The 19,193-nt window shown below is 38.9% G+C and overlaps 1 protein-coding gene across 4 annotated transcripts in view; it reads right to left on the bottom strand.

Moving 5' to 3' along the window:
* Positions 1 to 16,175, bottom strand: part of myofl (myoferlin like) — a 50,458-nt gene extending 34,283 nt beyond the window's left edge. For all 4 annotated transcript variants that reach the window (XM_022684747.2, XM_022684745.2, XM_022684746.2 and 1 more), the window contains exons 1-7: positions 15,912 to 16,175; positions 11,455 to 11,510; positions 11,273 to 11,364; positions 3,104 to 3,212; positions 2,880 to 2,976; positions 346 to 524; positions 130 to 258 (exon numbers count right to left, since the gene is read on the bottom strand). In XM_022684747.2, the coding sequence (XP_022540468.2) occupies positions 130 to 258; positions 346 to 524; positions 2,880 to 2,976; positions 3,104 to 3,212; positions 11,273 to 11,364; positions 11,455 to 11,510; positions 15,912 to 15,999 (750 nt within the window). In that variant the 5' untranslated portion in view covers positions 16,000 to 16,175. The remainder of the gene's footprint in view (positions 1 to 129; positions 259 to 345; positions 525 to 2,879; positions 2,977 to 3,103; positions 3,213 to 11,272; positions 11,365 to 11,454; positions 11,511 to 15,911) is intronic.
* Between the last annotated feature and the right edge of the window lie 3,018 nt (positions 16,176 to 19,193).

Here is a 19,193-nt window from a genome sequence, read left to right on the forward strand (position 1 = left end):
TATGCAGTTATGATTTTCCACTCCAGGAAAGACAAATATACATTTAAGGCCAAATGAAACTAGACTCTGGTTTGAGGTTAAGCAGGTCGTCTATGTCTATAAATATATAAATATAAATATCCATCATACCTCATCGAAGAATGGGTTGTTGCCTCTTCTTATCCTTGTCCTGTGTGTCTGTCCACACACATTCACTTTGACGACCGGTTTAATGTTATTGCCGGCCAACTGCCGACCCTCGATGATTCGTATGCGAATCTAACAATCATACAATTTAGATTTTTTACATTTCAGTTAAGTTAGAGACTCTTGAGGAAGTTAGAGGAACTTTAGGAAAAGCCAAACCTGGAAATCTTGGGGTTTGTTAGCAAGAGCTTTCTGCCTCTTTCGACCTGTGCGGATCATCTTTTGGGGAGGTTTTCCAGGCTGTCCGGGTGTGGCAGGCTCTCCAGGAGCTCTTTGATCTCCCCAGTCTCCAGTGTCTTCATCAGCATCAGTTCCATCCTTTCCAGCAGAGGACACACCTGCAGGGGAGCATAAAAACTGTGTTCCAGGCTCTGTGTTCCAAACTGTTTTTGTTTTTTGATATTTGATTTTTCTCCTGTTTTCAATTCTAATGTCCTGCACTGAACATTCCGTTGGATTTCTCTTTCATAAATACATTTATTTTGTGGTTTTACTTCCACAAAGATTTGTTCAGTTTGTTGGTCAACAAATAATGTAATAAAAAATGTTTTTATTTATTTAAACATGCTTTCTTTTTAATGTCACATTTTGTAATCAGGGTTAACAACTAAATAATTGCATAAATAAATACAAAACAGAAGTAAAACCAAAAGCTTTACTTCTCTGTTACCTCTTGCAAAGGTAACATTTACCAAAAATGAAAACAATATGCTACAGGCCTATCACAATAATGACTTACCATGCAATTTATAGGAATGATCTCTTAACTATTGTTGACGCTGATATTTCATGTTTTTTTGAGCAAGGAGAGCTTTTATTGACATTATGTCAATCCAAATGTCCACTTTTTTATTGTTTATGTTCTATTTACTACCATCATTACAATCAGTGTAAATGCATTATCTTACTATTTTATTATTATTATGGCATAACTTTGTGTTAAAACTGCAACAATATTATTTAGTGCAACAAATACTTGGACAATATATTGTGTAAAATGGTTATTGTGACAGACCTAGGTGCCTTTATGCAATTCCATATAAAAACAGTTATGTAACACATATAGGCATTTTTGTAAAGGATCTGTAAATAACCTTTAAATTGGTAGAAACAATTTGCATATACTCCCTTATGCCTATAAAAAGCTCTTCACACATATGAGTCTTTTACTAAAATGGTTCTTTATGGAACCAAAAATGTTTTTCCTATAGCACTGCTCCAAGTGCCCCTAATGGCACCTTTATTTCAAAGAGTGTAATATAAACAACCATTGCTTTGTGTTATGGGGTGATATAAAATCTAATATATGTTATATAATATAAAAAAGTGTTAGGTTACGCCCTTCTCTCTCAGAGTAATTTTTGTTCATGGTTGCCAGTGTGTATACTATGTCACAGTGTCTGTTGTTCCTTAATGTTTTTCCGCATGTGTGTTCTGTCACTGATTTGCATCAGTCATTTCCATACTGTGTGAAAGCACACTGGCACAGTGTAAAGCAAGCAGCTTTTAGCTCTTGCTGCCTGCAGTGCAGTGTAGATATGATCTAGCACAAGGGAAATTCTTTTCAGTAATTAGAAAAACAAAATCATGTCCTGACCAAATATAGCAAGTCCTTGATAGAATAAAGAATCTGTACAAGCTCTGCTGGTGTACAGCAGCACTGACTGAGACTGGGCTGAATGTGGTTTATACTTAGCAACCAGAGAGTTAGCAAAAGTGTCTATAGGGCCAATGCTCATGTTACACTTAGCAACCAAGGTGTTGGAACATGCAACTCAGGCCCGTTCCCATATTATACACTGCAACCGGGGTGTTGTCACGGTAACACTTTACTTGGATGGTCTGTTTGATGGCCTTTTTGATGCTCAACTGACATTCAACAAACATTCAACTACATGTCTATTAAATGCAAATTAACTTAAAGGTGAAAGTAAATGATTCTCTATTGAACATAACCCTAGATTTAACTCTAATCCAAACACTTAACTTAATATTTTAGGATTGGGTTTAGGGTTAGATTTTAAGATTAGGTTAAGGGTTAAGGTAAGGGTTAGGTGTAGGGTTTGATTTTATGGTTGATTAAGGGTTAAGGTTATGGTTAGGTGTGGGGTTATGATTTTAGAGTTGATTAAGGGTTAAGGTTATGGTTAGGTGTGGGGTTATGATTTTAGGGTTGATTAAGGGTTAAGGTTATGGTTAGGTGTGGGGTTATGATTTTAGAGTTGATTAAGGGTTAAGGTTAGGGTTAGGTGTAGGGTTAGATTTTAGAGTTGATTAAGGGTTAAGGTTAGGGTTAGATTTTATGGTTGATTAATGGTTAAGGTTAGGGTTAGGTGTAGGGTTAGATTTTAAGATTAGGTTAAGGTTAGGGTAAGGGTTAGGTGTAGGGTTCGATTGTATGGTTGATTAAGGGTTAAGGTTAGGGTTAGGTGTACGGTTAGATTTTATGGTTGATTTTTCCCATATTATACTCGGCAACCAGGAAATTGGCACAAGCACCTTGGGACAATTCCCATATTTATCTCAGCAACCATGGTGTTGGAATTAGTGTGTCGGGCCAATGCAATTCAGGCTCTGCCTGTTATATTCAGTCCAAAAATAGCCAGTGTAAATTTTGCCATCTGGGGTAAAACACAATACTAAAACACCTAGACAGTAGGAAAAGGGATAAAAAACAAAAACACATGACTGACCTGATTCTCCAGTAGCAACTTCAGCATCAACTTGTACATTCGGGTTAGGAAGGGCACTGGCAGGAGGTTCATATCCAATTACTAAATTGATTGTTGCCTTAAATAGAAAAAAAAAAACAGAAATATATGGCATATCAGTATATGGCCATTGATGTTGTTATGCACAATTTCTGCTCTAATCTAAATCCAAAATTTTGATTCTATCAAGTTGTAAGCTGATTTACCCCTATATCTTGCTTCTTCTCATTGATGAGTGGAATATTCCTTGAAGGCAAGGACCTGGTCTGACCGCTGGCCAGCTCCCGGAGAAAGACTTTCACAGAGCCAATAGGTCTGTAAAACACAAGGGATATCAAAATATGAGGCAACCTAAATCATACATTCAATACATGTATGATGTGAATGATGTGCACAAAGTAATAAATTGCTTTTACAATGAAATATTTACAACATTTCAGACAGTCTCCTAAGTGGGGAACAGTTTTGAAGGTTATTTTAACCCTAGAATTCTAACATTGGGTGATTTTCATGTGATTTTCTTTGTGTTGCTGCTGTCTGAGTTGCACTGAACTTTGGGGAGCTTCAGGCAGCTCATTGATGTCATTAATGTTATGGTTGATTCCCTCCTCCCATCTATGTTTTTTTCAAGAAGCATTCGTTAGTGATGGAGAGTAACATATTTTATGTGTGTAATTTACCTGATGTTAGTTTTGTTTGTGTGTTTAAATCAGGCGCTTACATGTCCCAGGAATGGGTGGACCAAAGACCAGGTTCCCAGCAGCATTACTCTTTTTGTTAGGACATTACCTGTTAAGGATTACCTGATTTTCCGAAAATTGTTCTGCTTTTTATTGGGTCATTCATGGTACCTTTTTTATTTTATATGATGTTGTGTGTTGGAAAATTAAGGAATGGTCAATGGTACAGTGTATGATAATTGGTGTTACTAATTTTAACGTTAATGTTCTAGAGTTAAGGTATAGTTTATAAATAATGTTTCTGTTTTGCTTGGTTTTACAGTTTAAAAGGCTAAATGGGAATTTATCAGGATTTTTTAAAGCGATTCAATCACAATGTCTTCCACTACTCATAAAGCCATTGAGATAAAAAGGCATAATGAGGCCTGAACTAAGGTCTACTAGTCATAAACCACCACTGCTAAAATAGCAGGTTCTGGAAAAAAAAAATATGTACTACATTTATTTTATTTTATTTCTACCTAAACCAAATATTACATAAACACAATCAATTTCAACAACAGAAGCTCTGTAAAAAATCTTCTACATGTTGAGAAGGTTGACCTATTCCCTTCAAACTGGCAATATTTAGTTTCACTTCTCCCTCCCTTCCTCTATGCTCACTAATGGGAAACTCTGAAAGTCACTGGCCCCTCTAATGCAATGTTGAGTCAGAGTGAAACAGCCCTGAACAGCCCTGGCAGATAAGTCCAGGCCTGGCTTAACAGATGGCTTTAAAATTTCAACATCAGCATGAATTGAGCCATTAAGATATGCTTGGACAAAAAGTACAATGAGTAATACTTTTCTTTTTCATGTAAAGATAAACATCTTACAAAGAACTATATCATTTTCAAAAGGCTTTCAGAAAGAAACACAAAAATAAAGGCTCACGCTACGTCATTTAGTGAGGAAACTTTCAGTGTAGAAACTTCTAGTGCAGAAAGTTTCATACAAAATGGAGCTGCTCAGAGGGGGCGCAAGGGTAAAGCCTGGGAGTAATTAGCCTGAGCCACAGGCATGAGCGCCAGCCACAGAAAAAGTACAAGCTACAGCCTGAGAGGGTGGAGCCCTCAGCTCCAGGCCGCTCTGCAGTAAGCTTTATAGCTACAAGACTTTTTTCTTGCAATCAATCAGTGCTGAATGGACTTAAGTGTCATTACCAAAACTATTTTGTTGGCTATAATTTTTGTTTACAGTTGTGTAACAGGGACAACTTGCTACTTAATCAATATAGATTTGAGGACAACAAAATATATGGTCAAAAAGGAAAGACTACAATCTGTGAAAATAAATAAGTTTCTTTTTATTGTATAAGCAAAATTGTTTTTATATATGTTTTTCCAATAGGAGGGTGAAGATAAGCACATGCCACCTCTGATACATGTGAAATCTGCCACCGACTTTTTTTTAAACTACCACCAATCCCAAGCAGGCACCCAACACAACTGAAGGAAAGCACCAGAAACCCAGACACATCCACAGCCAACAGAAGCCTGTGCCGGTCATTTTCACAATGGGAGTGAAGTGGGAATATAGCACCATCTACACACCCAGAGATCACAAGGCCAATTGTTGTCTCTCATACTCCGTCTGCTGATGCCAAAGCTGCATGATCCAGGATTCCAACTTGCAATTCTTGAGACAGAGTGTCAGCATTTGATGTTAGCTATACAAATGATGTTTGGTAATGTGTTTACATATTCAAGCATTTACATCATGAGCATAAAAGTGTAGGCAAATTTATAAGTGTTAATTACACATTAACATACAGATGCCCTGCACAATCTTCATCTGTTTGGAGCATTGCGACTTTCCGCATCTTCATAAATTAATGTGATGCATACGCAAGGAACAGTACATACAAAAAAAACACTCAGCACTGCAGTCAGAGTCAGCAGCACCTAAATGGCGAAAATGTTATAAGGAGCAGCTGTGTGACTGCTGCACAGTGACAAATATGCTTGTCAGAACAGCTGGAGAGAGATCAGCATTGTTTAGAAAATGAATGTGGAAATGTATAAATTAAAACAAATCTGGAAATTTGGAAACAAATCTGAGACCGCTACGTTCACACACGACATAAAATGCTAGAGAAATATGAGAAATTCGACCGTTTCTGATGCAACAGGCCACCCAACTCCTGGCACAAGCAGTGGTCATCTCACTCCTCGACTACTGCAATGCCCTACCAACTGTATAATGTGTAGTAAAACCACTCCAGATGATCTGGTCTTCAACCAGCCAAAACGGGCACACATCACCCCACTGCTCATTGAGCTCCACTGGCTACCAGTTGATGCTCGTATCAAATTCAAAGCTCTTACAATCGCCTACAAGGTGATGACAGAACAGCTCCTTCCTACCTGCACTGATCACTCCTGAAGGCTTACACTACCTCCCGGCCGCTGCACTCCTCCAATGAACGTTGCCTCGCTTTATCAAACATTCACACAAAGCAATCCAGACTGTTCTCATACAGAGTTCCCCAATGGTGGAACAAACTACCTTCCACTACCAGATCAGGAGAATCTCTCGCTATCTTCAAGAAACTCCTGAAGACAGAGCTCTTTAAAGAGCACTTACTCTCCTAACACCACTAACACACTAACTACTTCTAACCTCATGTCCTTCTTCCCCTCCTTCACTCCTCTATCCCAATATTTCCCTTTGAACTCCTTTAGGCCCTATATAAAAATGTGTTTTACCCTCTATTTTTTTTATGTACTTCACTATTGTAAGTCACTTTGGACAAAAGCGTCTGCCAAATGTAATGTAATGTAACATAATGTAATGTAATGTAATGTGTTTTGTTCAGCAGTCATGAGACCCCTGAGCTGCACTCTAATGAAAGCCCCCAGAAACATACGTAGCATATAGGCAAGTATGTAAACAGTTACGTTCACAACACATTTTTTTTTTATGCATTGATTCCATAGTAAACGTAATAGAAGTTTGCTCTGTTTCTAATCACTCTTTCTGACCACAGGACTGTTTTAGAGGGAAGTTGTCAATATATTGTACACTATGCCATCGCAACAACGTCAATGTGCTTGTGTAAACATATGAGAAAAACAGTACAATAGTGAAGTGCCAGATAATTAATCTAGTACTCTAGACAGAAATTCATTCAGGTTTGTCCAGGTTTGCCTGTGAAATTCTGTTGGAAACACTTGGGAAACCAAGACACTTTTTGCACAAGCCATAGTAATGTTGAGCTAAAAAGGTCAGTGGCTCTTTTCCAGTAAACTGTGGGACAGAATTAAACAGTGGGAAAATTCTCAAAAGCTTCTATCCAAGCACAGCCTGTATTGCAGAGGTGCTGTCTTTAGGTACTCTTTCATTGTAATGTACTTGTGTAAACATATGAGAAAGACTGACAGATATAGGTTTGATGAAACAATGTATTAATTAATCTTCCTGTAATAATGTCAATGAATTTTTACTCTGATTATGAATTATGTTTGATTTAACATAAAATACATGCAGTAAAATACAGAAAAGTATTCAAGTACTGTAGCTGGTTTTACCACAAACCCAACAACGTCTCTCCTGTATGATCTCACATAAGTTTCTTCAGACCTTAGAACTATTGTTAAAATCTGAACATCATAACCCAGCGTACTACGGCAAACATGAACATATCAGAACAGCAAACTCAGCATGCATAAATAAATTAAAAAATGCTGAAATAAAATGGAAGAAAGCTGGCAAGCTAAAAGAGAAAAAAACAGAATCCTTGTTCTCTTATGGTGTGAAATAAAAATGCTATATTTGTGGACAATCTTTGTTATTTCTATGGTATCTAGGTAGATACAGTAAAGCCAGGTCAGGCTTTCAGAGGTCTCATGTGTCTAAAGAACCACAACCTAATTATTCAAAAAAATAATAATACATTTATTTGCATTGCGCTTTTCACAATGGGTGTTGTCACAAAGCAGCTTAGCAGCAAAATGAGCTTGAAGCTCTGTTGGGCAAAACCAACTGCAATAGTGGCAGTGAGAAATCCTGCTTTGGTTGATACTGGTAGCACAACAAAACAAACATGAGCACAAGTTTAGAAAAGAATGGAAGACAGTTGAGGAAACATGCTCAGTTTTATTATAGAGGAAGAGGGTGTAAAACCTGTTGAGTCCATGCGGGCCATGGAGGTTCATGTGCACAAGTTGCAACATTATACTGAAGGAAACATCGTAAGGCACTTGCATTAATTAATAATGTGGTGACGACCAATCAGTTTTGATTTCCAATGAGCGGGTTTAGTTTCATGGGCCAAAATGTCAAAGCAGCTTTTAGGCAGTAGCTGGAAAAGGAAAATGAGGGAGTGAACTGTCAGTGGTGTTATAGCAAAGCAGAGGCAACTAGGAACGACAGCAACTCATCCATTAAAAATGACAGAACGTGGTCAGAGGAAGCCAATCACAACAGACCTCTAAACTTCATGTGGCCTTCAAATCAGCTCAAAAACAGTATGTAAGGCTTAGAGGAATGGGTTTCCATGGCTGAGTTGCAATCAAATTGCACACTGTCAGATGAATGCACACAAGTCCACAAAACAAGGTCCATAAACACATGGATGAGTGAGTTTGGTGTGCAAGAACTTGACTGGCCTACACAGAGTCCTGAACTCAACTCGACAGAACACCTTTGGGATGAATTAGTGCAATGTCTGACCTTCTAGAGGAATGATGAAAAATTCCCATAAACACACCCTTAAACTTAGTGGAAAGCCTTTCCCGAAGATTTGAAGCTGTTATAGCTGCAAAGGTTGGGCTGATATCACATTAAAAATGTGATGTCATTCAATGTGTGAGTGAAGGCAGACAAGCAAAGACTTCTGGCAATATAATGTATGTATGGCATGGCTACAGATCTGAACGTTTCTTGGATACAATGAAAAATAGGATACTTTTAATAATAGTGAAAAAGTATAAAATAAAAAAAATAATAAAATGGAATCCAGACATTTAATGCATTTAATGAGTAATTTCAGCTACTTTCTAGTGCACCCATTACTGATACAGACATACATTAAGTTCTGCCTATGCAGCAGATTGTCTAATAGCCATAGAAAACCATTGCCATTATAACAGTCTAAAGTCACCATACCCAATTCCATCAGGAAGACAGGGCTGTAAAGCTCTGCAGCACTGGGCTTTAGAGTAGAGTGCTGGAGCTCCAGCCAATACCACTGGGATAGTTTTAAATGTTTGTTTAATGATCCATAACTAGTCACCCGTTATCAGTACCTCACATCATCAATGCTGCATGCCATCAAATCATAATCCTAATTGCGAGGAAGAAGAGAATTTTAAGGTCAACAAGAAAAAAAACTGCAGCCTACACACATTTTCCCAGGTAACACTGTGAAAGTATTAGAACAGTATTAACTGATGTTTATAATGACTTATATGGATAAAAAAAATAAAAAATGACCAGGATTACACAGTTAGAAAATGAGGAAATACTACAGCATGCTTCCCTTTAGCAACTGTATCCAAAGCAATACCACTGATAAAGTGAAAGACAAGCCAGTGTTTTTCAGATTGTGTGGTCTACAGAAACCCAACAGGCTAACCATTTGTTTTAGGGAAATCATCCAGACAGTCTCAGGGGTCAAATTAACTTCCAAATCTCTTTTGGACAAATTACCTTTGGTTGCCATTTAAATAAAACCTGTGCAATGAGTGAGGTCACTGATGACCTGATGGGACTTTAAGGGTTAAACTGCAACATACAAAGTACAACATAAGACAATGTCTACTTAGCTTTAAATGTCCTTGTTTAAACTAGAACCCTAAAATGCTTTCAGATTATTGCCACAGGCTTAGCCCTAACATATTACAGACATTTAAAAAAATGATTCAGAAATTATCATTATCACACAGGTAGATATGGGCAATATGACAGTACTGTATTATAATGTGATTTGTCCAGATGTTTTTTTCTTTCTTCTTGTTCAGACCAGGTTTCGAAATGTAAGGTCTGACTGACCTAAAGGCCTAGTACTCATGCTTCACTACTTGAGTAGTATTTACTGAATGATTATTAGATTACACATAACTTCAGTTATCTTAATACACTAACTCTATGACAATCCGTGTTACATTTCAGTAAACAGAATGGTGAAATCATGCGGGCAACCTGCTCTTCTTATAACGGTATCTGTTGAACATCCACATTCCACATTCTGGAGTTAAAACAGATATAAATAACAGGCTTAACTGAGAGACTCCAGATTGAGCTCTCCCTCCATCTCTGCCTGCATCCTGACTGTCTGGGATTCTGTTAAACTCTGAAACATCTGGGAGAGAATCCTTATTTGTGGTGGTAGTCTTTTTAAAAACATGACAAAACCTCCTTTTTAGTACAAAGCAGGGGTGATTTAAACTTGACCACTGTGGAATTCAGCAAATTGGAACTCCAGAACAGAGGGGAAGAGAGAAAAATCTTTGCTTATGTACACTTTGGCAGTGTTGCTTTCAACAGTAAATCAGCAAGGATTCCACACACTTCATACTAGTGACAAATTCCTTAAGGGAGATATTTTTAGATGGTTTAAAAAAGAAAAATCCCAGTTCAATCCCAAGTCCTCTTAGCTTACAAAATATGAGTCTCTTCTCAAACATCTCCCCAAGGACCACTGCATACTAAAGGCTTTGATAAAGCTACAAGGGTAAACAGAGGCACAGTGTACCAAAATGAGTCCATTTCAGATAGTAGGTTCTAATGGCAAGTACTAAAAAAATTAACCAAACATACACTGGAAACAAGTCTCCACACATACTTCAACATTTCTTGCCATGAGCTTGGCTAAGGCTAGTCACTGCACCCCCCCCCAAACCCCCCCTCCAGACAATGGAAAAAGTCTGAGTGTGTGTGTGTGTGTGTGTGTGTGTGTGTGTGTGTGTGTGTGTGTGTGTGTGTGTGTGAGTGTGCGTCGTCTGACAATCCCTCCAGAAGACAGATCTTAGGAATGACTCAATGTGGAAAGCTCATTACAGGAGCAGACTTTTTGAGCAAGAAATCCCAGCACAAGGAAAAGCCTGTCCTCTCCAATCCGGACTGCAAATTACACGGGGCAGCTATATCCTCCACACTTCTTAACTTTAAGAAGAAAGCCTTCACACCAACTTCACCACAGAAATAGCATTTTAACTCAAAGTGAGTCTTATCTCAGCACCTGAGACTAAGACGTTAGGCCTTTTATCTCAAGCGAAGCAGTAGTTCAGAACCCAGGTCTATGCCTGTTCTATTATGCCTTAAGGGTGGATACAACCTCTCCTATTACACAGCATGACAAGTACAGACATGGTAGAAGGGTGTGGCAGTGGGTGATGATTGCCCAGGCTCACTGATGTTAGTTACCTTGTGTAGGTGTTTTTCTCTCATTGCTAATAGTTATGTGTGTTCACTTACACTTCCCACTTACCAAATTATTAAAAAAAAAAAAAAAAAGCAATAAAGAAACGAAACTGCTTCAGGGTTCAAAATGCCAAACTTTCACTCTTAACAGAGTGAAATGAGGGCAATATTCCTCTTAAAACATGTGAAAAATGTGTGAAAATAATCGGTGTTTTAGCCCGTTTATGACCTTACATGCTTAATAACATTTTAGACAAGTCTGTAGGAAAGTGCTAAATGCGATGTACATACTTGTCCTTGCCGATGGTCTCATAATCCTTAACAACCACTTCCACAAATGAAGACGAGTCCAAAGCAGAACCCTTCAAATCAAACTCCAAAACCTAAAACAGGAAAAACAGAGAGGTTTGTGTCTTTTTATCTATAATGTATCTGTAGTACTATATTGCAAAGCATTATCATATTATACTGACCTCATTCCATACTGGATTCAACTCATTGGAAATGGCCTTTGTTTTCTTTTTTTCACCTGAAACAGTGAAAAATAAATTAGTGCAAATAAAGAACTGTGATATATTAGCCTGCAGTGCTGTAGAATCTATAAGTTACAAGAAAATGTATGTATTCCCTTTGTATGATTTGGATTCATACACGGATATGTGGATATCAACATAATCATACAGCTGCGCTCTTGGTGTGATTTGTTGAGCATACTGAATAAACATCCAGGGTAAAGGCTAGAAAAAGTAATGAAAGCATAAATTGTATAATCTGTTTAACCCTCTTTAGCAGCAATCATTGCATTTTATTTTTATTGATTGTTTGCAACCTAGAAGGCTCTTATATGCACAGCAAAATTGACAGTGTTAAATTAACCCTTTAAAAGTTGAATTTAACACTGTCCTAGATAACATATGTTCCCACTCGCTATAGAGTTAACATTTTAGAGTTAATTCAACAACATACATACATTAACTCTATGTAACTCTCATCAGTGTTAACACATTTTACCCCACAGGGTAAACAACTCTCACTCTAAACTATATTCCACAGTACCTATAAAATATAAGATAAAATAAGATAAGATAAGATAATCCTTTATTAATCCCACAATGATAAATCTATATATATAGAAAACCTATTGTAGGAAAATATATAAAGAGTTAAAAAAATTATATATAGTAAAAGAAAAAAATATATATACATCTAGTGCATAGAGATATGATTATGGTAGGGTGGACCAGTATTATTGCACAAGAGTAACAGTGAATAAATATCAAATAAATAATAGATAAAAACAAAAGTGAGAAAAAAAATATTGCACATTAAATAAATTGCACAAATGATGATCACAGTACTCGTAGTGAGATGGATATTGCACACGGTAAGCATTACAGCTACACTGAGTAGTATGTAGGTTTGTATGAAGTCCTGAGATAGTAAACTAGTGTTTACTGGGAGCGCGGTGTGTTGTAAAGTCTGATGGCGTGTGGAACGAAGGACCTGCGGTATCTCTCCTTCACATCGCGTGGGTGCAGCAGCCGGGTACTGAAGGAGCTGCTCAGTGCTGTCAGAGAGTGATGCATGGGATGGGACAGGTTCTTCAGCATGTTGTTAAGCTTAGTCCTCATCCTCCTGTTTCCCACCACCTCCACTGGGTCCAGAGGACACCCCAGGACAGAGCTGGACTTCCTGATGATTCTGTCCAGTCTCTTCCTGTCAGCGGTGGAGATGCTGCTGCCCCAGCAGACCACTCCATAAAAGATGGCTGATGCCACCACAGCATCAAAGAAGGTCCTCAGTAGTGTCCCCCGCACGCCAAAGGACCGGAGTCTCCTCAGGAGATGCAGTCTGCTCTGACCTTTCCTGTAGAGAGCAGCCGTGTTGTCAGTCCAGTCCAGCTTGTTGTTAAGGTGGACACCTAGGTACTTGTAGGACCTCACTATCTCAATATCCGAGCCCTGGATGCAGGCACCGGAGGAGAGTGTTTGGTCCTGCGGAAGTCCACCACCAGCTCTTTGTTTTTTCCTGCGTTGATCTGCAGGCAGTTCCTCTGGCACCATTTCACAAAGTCCTGCGTCAGTTCTCTGTACTCCTTGTCATCTCCATCACTGATGAGTCCGACGATAGCAGAGTCGTCTGAGAACTTTTGCAGGTGGCAGCTGGCAGAGCTGTACTTGAAGTCTGCAGTGTAGAGGGTGAACAAGAAAGGAGCAAGAACTGTTCCCTGTGGAGCCCCCGTGCTGCAGATGACCATGTCAGACTGACAGCCCTGCGTCCTCACATACTGCGGTCTGTTAGTAAGATAGTCCAGAATCCAGGTGGTGAGGTGATGGTCCAATCCTGTGACCTCCAGCTTGTCCTTCAGGAGCATGGGTTGGATGGTATTGAAAGCACTGGAGAAATCAAAGAACATGATTCTCACAGTACTCCCAGCATTCTCCAGGTGGGACAGAGATCTGTGTAGCAGGTGGATGATGGCATCTTCCACTCCAATGCCAGGTTGATAGGCAAACTGAAGTGTGTCCATTGATGAATTCACCAGTGGGCGAAGGTGGATGAGGAGCAGTCTCTCCAGGGTCTTCATCAGGTGAGATGTAAGTGCCTCTGGCCTGTAGCTGTTGAGGTCTTTTTGATGCGGGGTCTTTGGAATTGGTACCACACAGGATGTTTTCCACAGCTGTGGAACCCTCCCTAGCCTCAAGCTCAGGTTAAAAATGTACTGGGTCACAGTGCACAACTCGTTGGCACAGGTCTTCAGAACTCTTGAGCTGATGCCATCTGGACCCGCAGCCTTTCTGACCTTGATCTTCTTGAGTGCACATCTCACCTGGGATGTTGTGAGTGTGAGGCTGGATTGTGGGGGCTGAGTGCTGGAGCTTGTGTCAGCAGAGGATCCGTCTGGTGGTGACTTTGGGTTGAGAGAGGGAGGGGTGGGTGTAGGGCAGCATGCTGGTAGTGCCAGATGGGGAGATTTCTGCAGTGATGTTTGTGCAGTGGGGAGAGTAGGTGCGTGATCAAACCTGTTGAAAAACAGATTGAGTTCGTTTACCCATTTTTGATCCCCCACTGCCTGAGAGTCAGGTTTCCTGTGGCCTGAAATAGTTTTGAGGCTATTCCAGACTCTGCTGACATTATTGTGCTGCAGTTGGTCCTCCATCTTCCTCCTGTAACTGGCTTTACCATCCCGGATCTTTCGTCTTAACTCGCTCTGTGCAGATTTCATTCTGTCCTTGTCACCTGATTTAAAAGCCCTCTTTTTCTCCTTCAGGAGAGCTTTAATATCAGGGTTGATCCATGGTTTGTTGTTGGAGAAACACCGCACAGTTTTGGTGGGTACAGTGTTCTCCACACAAAAGTTGACATAGTCCGTTATGCAGTGTGTAAGGCCCTCAATAGAGTGTTCCTTCAGAGCCTCTTCAGTCTCTGCAGTCCATTTCTTCACAGTGTGGGTGACAGCTGGTTCTCTGTGTACGAGAGGTTTGTACACAGGCAGGAGATGAACCAGGTTGTGGTCTGATCTTCCTAGAGGGGGGAGGGGTGATGAGTCATATGCCCCCTCTGTATTGGCATAGAACAGGTCCAGTGTTTTATTGTCTCTGGTGTGGCAGGTAACGTACTGGGTGAAGGTAGACAGGGTTGAGGATGGAGTGCAGTGGTTAAAGTCTCCTGAGATCACAAGGAGGGCCTGTGGGTGTTGGGTCTGAATCCTGCTCACAGCTGAGTGCAGGACGTCACAGGCAGTATCAGCGTTAGCAGACGGCGGCACGTACGCAGTTATCGCAATAGCGTGCGTGAATTCCCGTGGGAGATAGTACGGTCTCATGCTAACGGCTAACAGTTCAATGTCCTTGTAGCAGATTTGCTCTTTAATAGTGATGTGCCCAGGATTACACCATCTATCATTCACAAACACTGCCAGTCCTCCTCCTACTTATATATTCTATATTGTGGTATAGCTTATATTATAAAATATAAGCTATACCACAATACAGAATAAATTACTTTTTATTGTTTTATATAAGCTTTATTTAGAACAAGAGAGACCAATAAAGCAGTGGTTCTCCCATAACGCAATAACTCTTGGGTGGAGACCCTTATCCACCATCCAACCCAACACCAAGAGGATGAAAAACGCTACATCAGGAAAACCACCACAACTCCCAAAAACCCACATTTACCTACAAACACATATAAGACACACACACACACACACACACACACACACACACACACACACACACACACACACACACACACACACACACACACACATAATAACCGCAAAGAAAGAATAAGGGTGACTGCAGAGCATGCTAAGCAGAATCAGAAGTAGTTACTCCCAGAGAATTAAAACATGTTTACACTGTGATTTTAACACTGTGGATATATTTTACTGTGTACTCAGTTAAGGCTACTTAATATTTGGGTCTATTGGGTCTAATTAAACATATATTGTGGAGAGTATATGAGAATTAAAAGCATATATTTTTATATGAGCTAGAAACACGGTGGTGATTCATTCGCTGTGTTTAAACGTGTGGAGTATTTTTCCCATTCCTTTCCTTATAAGGAAGTGAACGTTTTCCTCACAGTTTCTGAGCTTCATACAGAAATAATGAATGTACGAAAGTAGCCAAAAGTATGAGAAAGTCGGTAAATAGAGGATTATCTATAAGCACAGTTATATTTGATCCCCTGGTTGAGTTTAGAGGCTGAGAAAAGCCGATAAATGACCGGTGTGTTCTGTTTTATTGTGGGCATCACCATCATTAGTTTCCTCGCTAATCCTGCAGCAGCAGCAGCTATACTGTAACGTTTACTTACTAAATAACTAAAGTAGCCTAAACTGATGTTTTCTCTTCATTTAACCATTTACAGCTGAGACGAAAGGATAGAGATTAAAATGATAAGCAAAAACAAAACTCACCTCTGAAAACGACTCCTGCTATTGGGTCAGGATTACCGAGGGTCTTTTTAGGAATCCCTTTAGCACTCTCAACGACCACCTTCAGCATGTTGGGAGAGAAGTTGAGAGTGAATTCTCAGAAAAATATGTAAGTTAAGTTCCTCTTCATGGGCTGCAGTAGGACCAGCCTACAGGAGGCTGGTGGTGGAAGATGAGGAGGAGAGGTGTGGTGAAGTGGTGGGGAAGTGCAGAATAAATGAGAGAAGGATAAAGCTAGTATCCACCCTCTCAACCAAAGCACTCCTGACTCGTCAACTCGATACAGTTTCGTGTGTCTCTATAGGTTTGAGTGAGGGGTTAGTCAGTAGTAAGTGAGTCAGTTTAGGTATAGTTTATTAAGTTTTATAAACATTACAGTACAGGCTATAGGTGAAGTTAGTTCTGCTACACAGTTATTGTGACTAATAATAAATAGATAATATGATATTAAAACTGGGTTTCTGTGTGAAAACAGTCTTTTCAGCAACTTGAAATAACTCAGTCACGAATACAATAAAACTAACGCCGAAATCCTTGCGCTGTTCCACCGCCACCTTGTGGACGACTGCAAAAGATGCACGTTAAGTGAGGGTACATACAAATAATTGGTGGTGCTTAAAAGTTTATATAAACCTTATGATTTTTATACATTCACAAACTTCAAAAACTCATCATATGTTCACAAAAAAAATCTAAAACTATACATATCTGGAAAAAAATAAGAGACCATTTCAGTTTCTGAATCAGTTTATCTGATTTTGCTCTTTATATATATATGTGTTTGAGTAAAATAAACATTGTTGTTTTATTATATAAACTACAGACAGCATTTCTCCCAAATAAAAATATTGTCATTTAGAGCATTTATTTACAGAAAATGAAAAAATGCTGAAATAACAAACAAAGATGCAGAGCTTCCAGATCTTAAAATAATACAAAGAAAACAAGTTCATATTCATACATTTTTAAGAGTTCAGAAATCAATATTTGATACAATAACCCTGGTTTTTAATCACAGTTTTAATCACATCCTGGCATGGTCTCCTCCACCAGTCTTACACACTGCTTTTGGATCATTTTATGCCACTCCTGGTGCAAAAATTCAAGCAGTTCAGCTTGATTATCTAAAATCAAAGAAACTCATCATTTTAAGTGGTCTCTTATTTTTTTCCAGAGCTATATAAGTAGAACCAACTCAAACACATGATAAAACATTACTAGCCCTGCTATAAAAAATCTAGCTCAACAGATGATCATCCAGAGAAAACACAGACCAACCAGCATAGGGTATGTTTATTCTGGATGATTTTGCAGGGAGACTTTGTAATTAATTTACTGAAGATGATTAATGATTAATTATTGTTAATTCATGATAATTCATGAATTTTCCTGCATTACAAACGCTTCTACCCTAAACTACAAATCACAATATGTATCTGAATTAAAAATATTTAAAACTAATATACAGGACTTACAAAACTGACAACCGTATATAACAACTCTCGATTCGATTCGATATTGATCCATTTAGGGATATTTCAGTTACAACTCTCTCTCTCTCTCTCTCTCTCTCTCTCTCTCTCTCTCTCTCTCTCTCTCTCTCTCTCTCTCTCTCTCTCTCTGGCTGAACATATCCTAGAATCGGATTCATCCGCTCTAAAAAAGACCGCATCACACCCGCCGTTTAAAATTATTCTTCCGCATGTTCGGTGCAATTACCTATTTTCACCAGAGAGAGCTATCAATCCCCCAAATCCCAAAACTTACGGACATCATCTTTAAGTATATCAGTCAATTTAGTAAAAGGTATTACTTTTGTAGAGACAGTCATCATCCAGTAGATGGCACTAAAAGATAGCCTCTTATTTGCATCAGAGGACCCAGCAGTGTTGATGATTTTGTGTCAGTGAAGTAGGTTAGAACAGGTTTTTCCTTCTGCTCCTAAAACCCCTACAGACAGTCCATTTTGTTCTCATTTACCTCCCAACACACCCTAAGCCAGGTGAGCAGTGTTTCTACAGGCCTTGATTATCTGGGCTCTGGTGTGCTGGGAGCTGGAGTAGAACAAAGATAAAGACTGGCTGGAGGCCCTCAGGACAGACTTGACAAATGGCTGAGATGAATTAACTGTGGTCTACAATGCTCTGGTCTAGAAAAGAAAAGGTTCTACTTTGAGAACAAGGACTTTTTAGATATACATGATGATCATATAGTCAGATGGGAAGGCTAGCATCTGTTAGTATGGGCTACAGCTCAATGGGAGAGATACAAGAACTTAGACATTCAGAAGAGAAAGAATAATTTGATCTTTTCTTACAAATTTGATAAAACAGTATAAAAGTATATAACTGTTAATTGCAGTACATAAAAATAATAATGTACAGCATGAGAGATTAGAGGCTTCTAATTCAAAAAAGGGCAATTTTGCTTAAAGGCCATTTTATCAGATCAAACAGCTTTTTTTTGTTCTCTTAATCGAAACATCCATTGTGGCCCCTGACATACCCAGAAGATCCAGACTCAGAAACAATTTCCCCTTCTTCTCCATCTCTCAGTCTCTCTCCCATTCTCTCTCTCTTTCAGCTTCTCTCCCGGGCAATGTGAAGTCTTTTATCGCGGAGATAAATCGAGGAGAGCTTGTTCTCCACTTCTGTGTAACGAGGCTACGAGGAGAAAAGAAGAAGGTTGCTCACCTCACAGCCCGTTTAATCTGCCTGAAAGCTCCTAGTGCCTTTTTAAAAAACCTTGTTAGTTTGAGGGCGAGACAAATAGTTGTCAGTAGCAAATGTTACAAATCCCTGTGGGCACTTTATCTACATGGAGGTTCAGGCCTGAAGCGTTCCGATATACTTTAAAGAGTGTAAAATGGATTTGTTGAAGTAGAATTTACTTTTTTTATTTATTCCTGTACCAGCTGTACTATTATGGCTGGGTCTCATCACTGATTTCCCATATTGATTAGATTTTAATTCATAAGGTCGATTCACAATTTGATTTGATATTGATAATTTAGGGATATTTCAATTACAACATCGGTATTGATTTAGAATCAGTTTTAGAGAATCAGTTGTTGTATTTGTACAAAGAACCTTAAATCCTACCATTATTTAAAATATTGATGTATACATGAAACATTTAATTAAAGTTTAGTTTAAAACCAAAATGTTAAAGAAAGATCTCAGGTTTATATACATCGATATTGGATTTAAAAGAAGATCCAATTTTTTTAACCTGATTTAAACAATATATTGTTTGTGAATCACT

This window comes from Astyanax mexicanus, chromosome 7 (assembly GCF_023375975.1).
Source record: "Astyanax mexicanus isolate ESR-SI-001 chromosome 7, AstMex3_surface, whole genome shotgun sequence".
NCBI lineage: Eukaryota > Metazoa > Chordata > Actinopteri > Characiformes > Acestrorhamphidae > Astyanax > Astyanax mexicanus.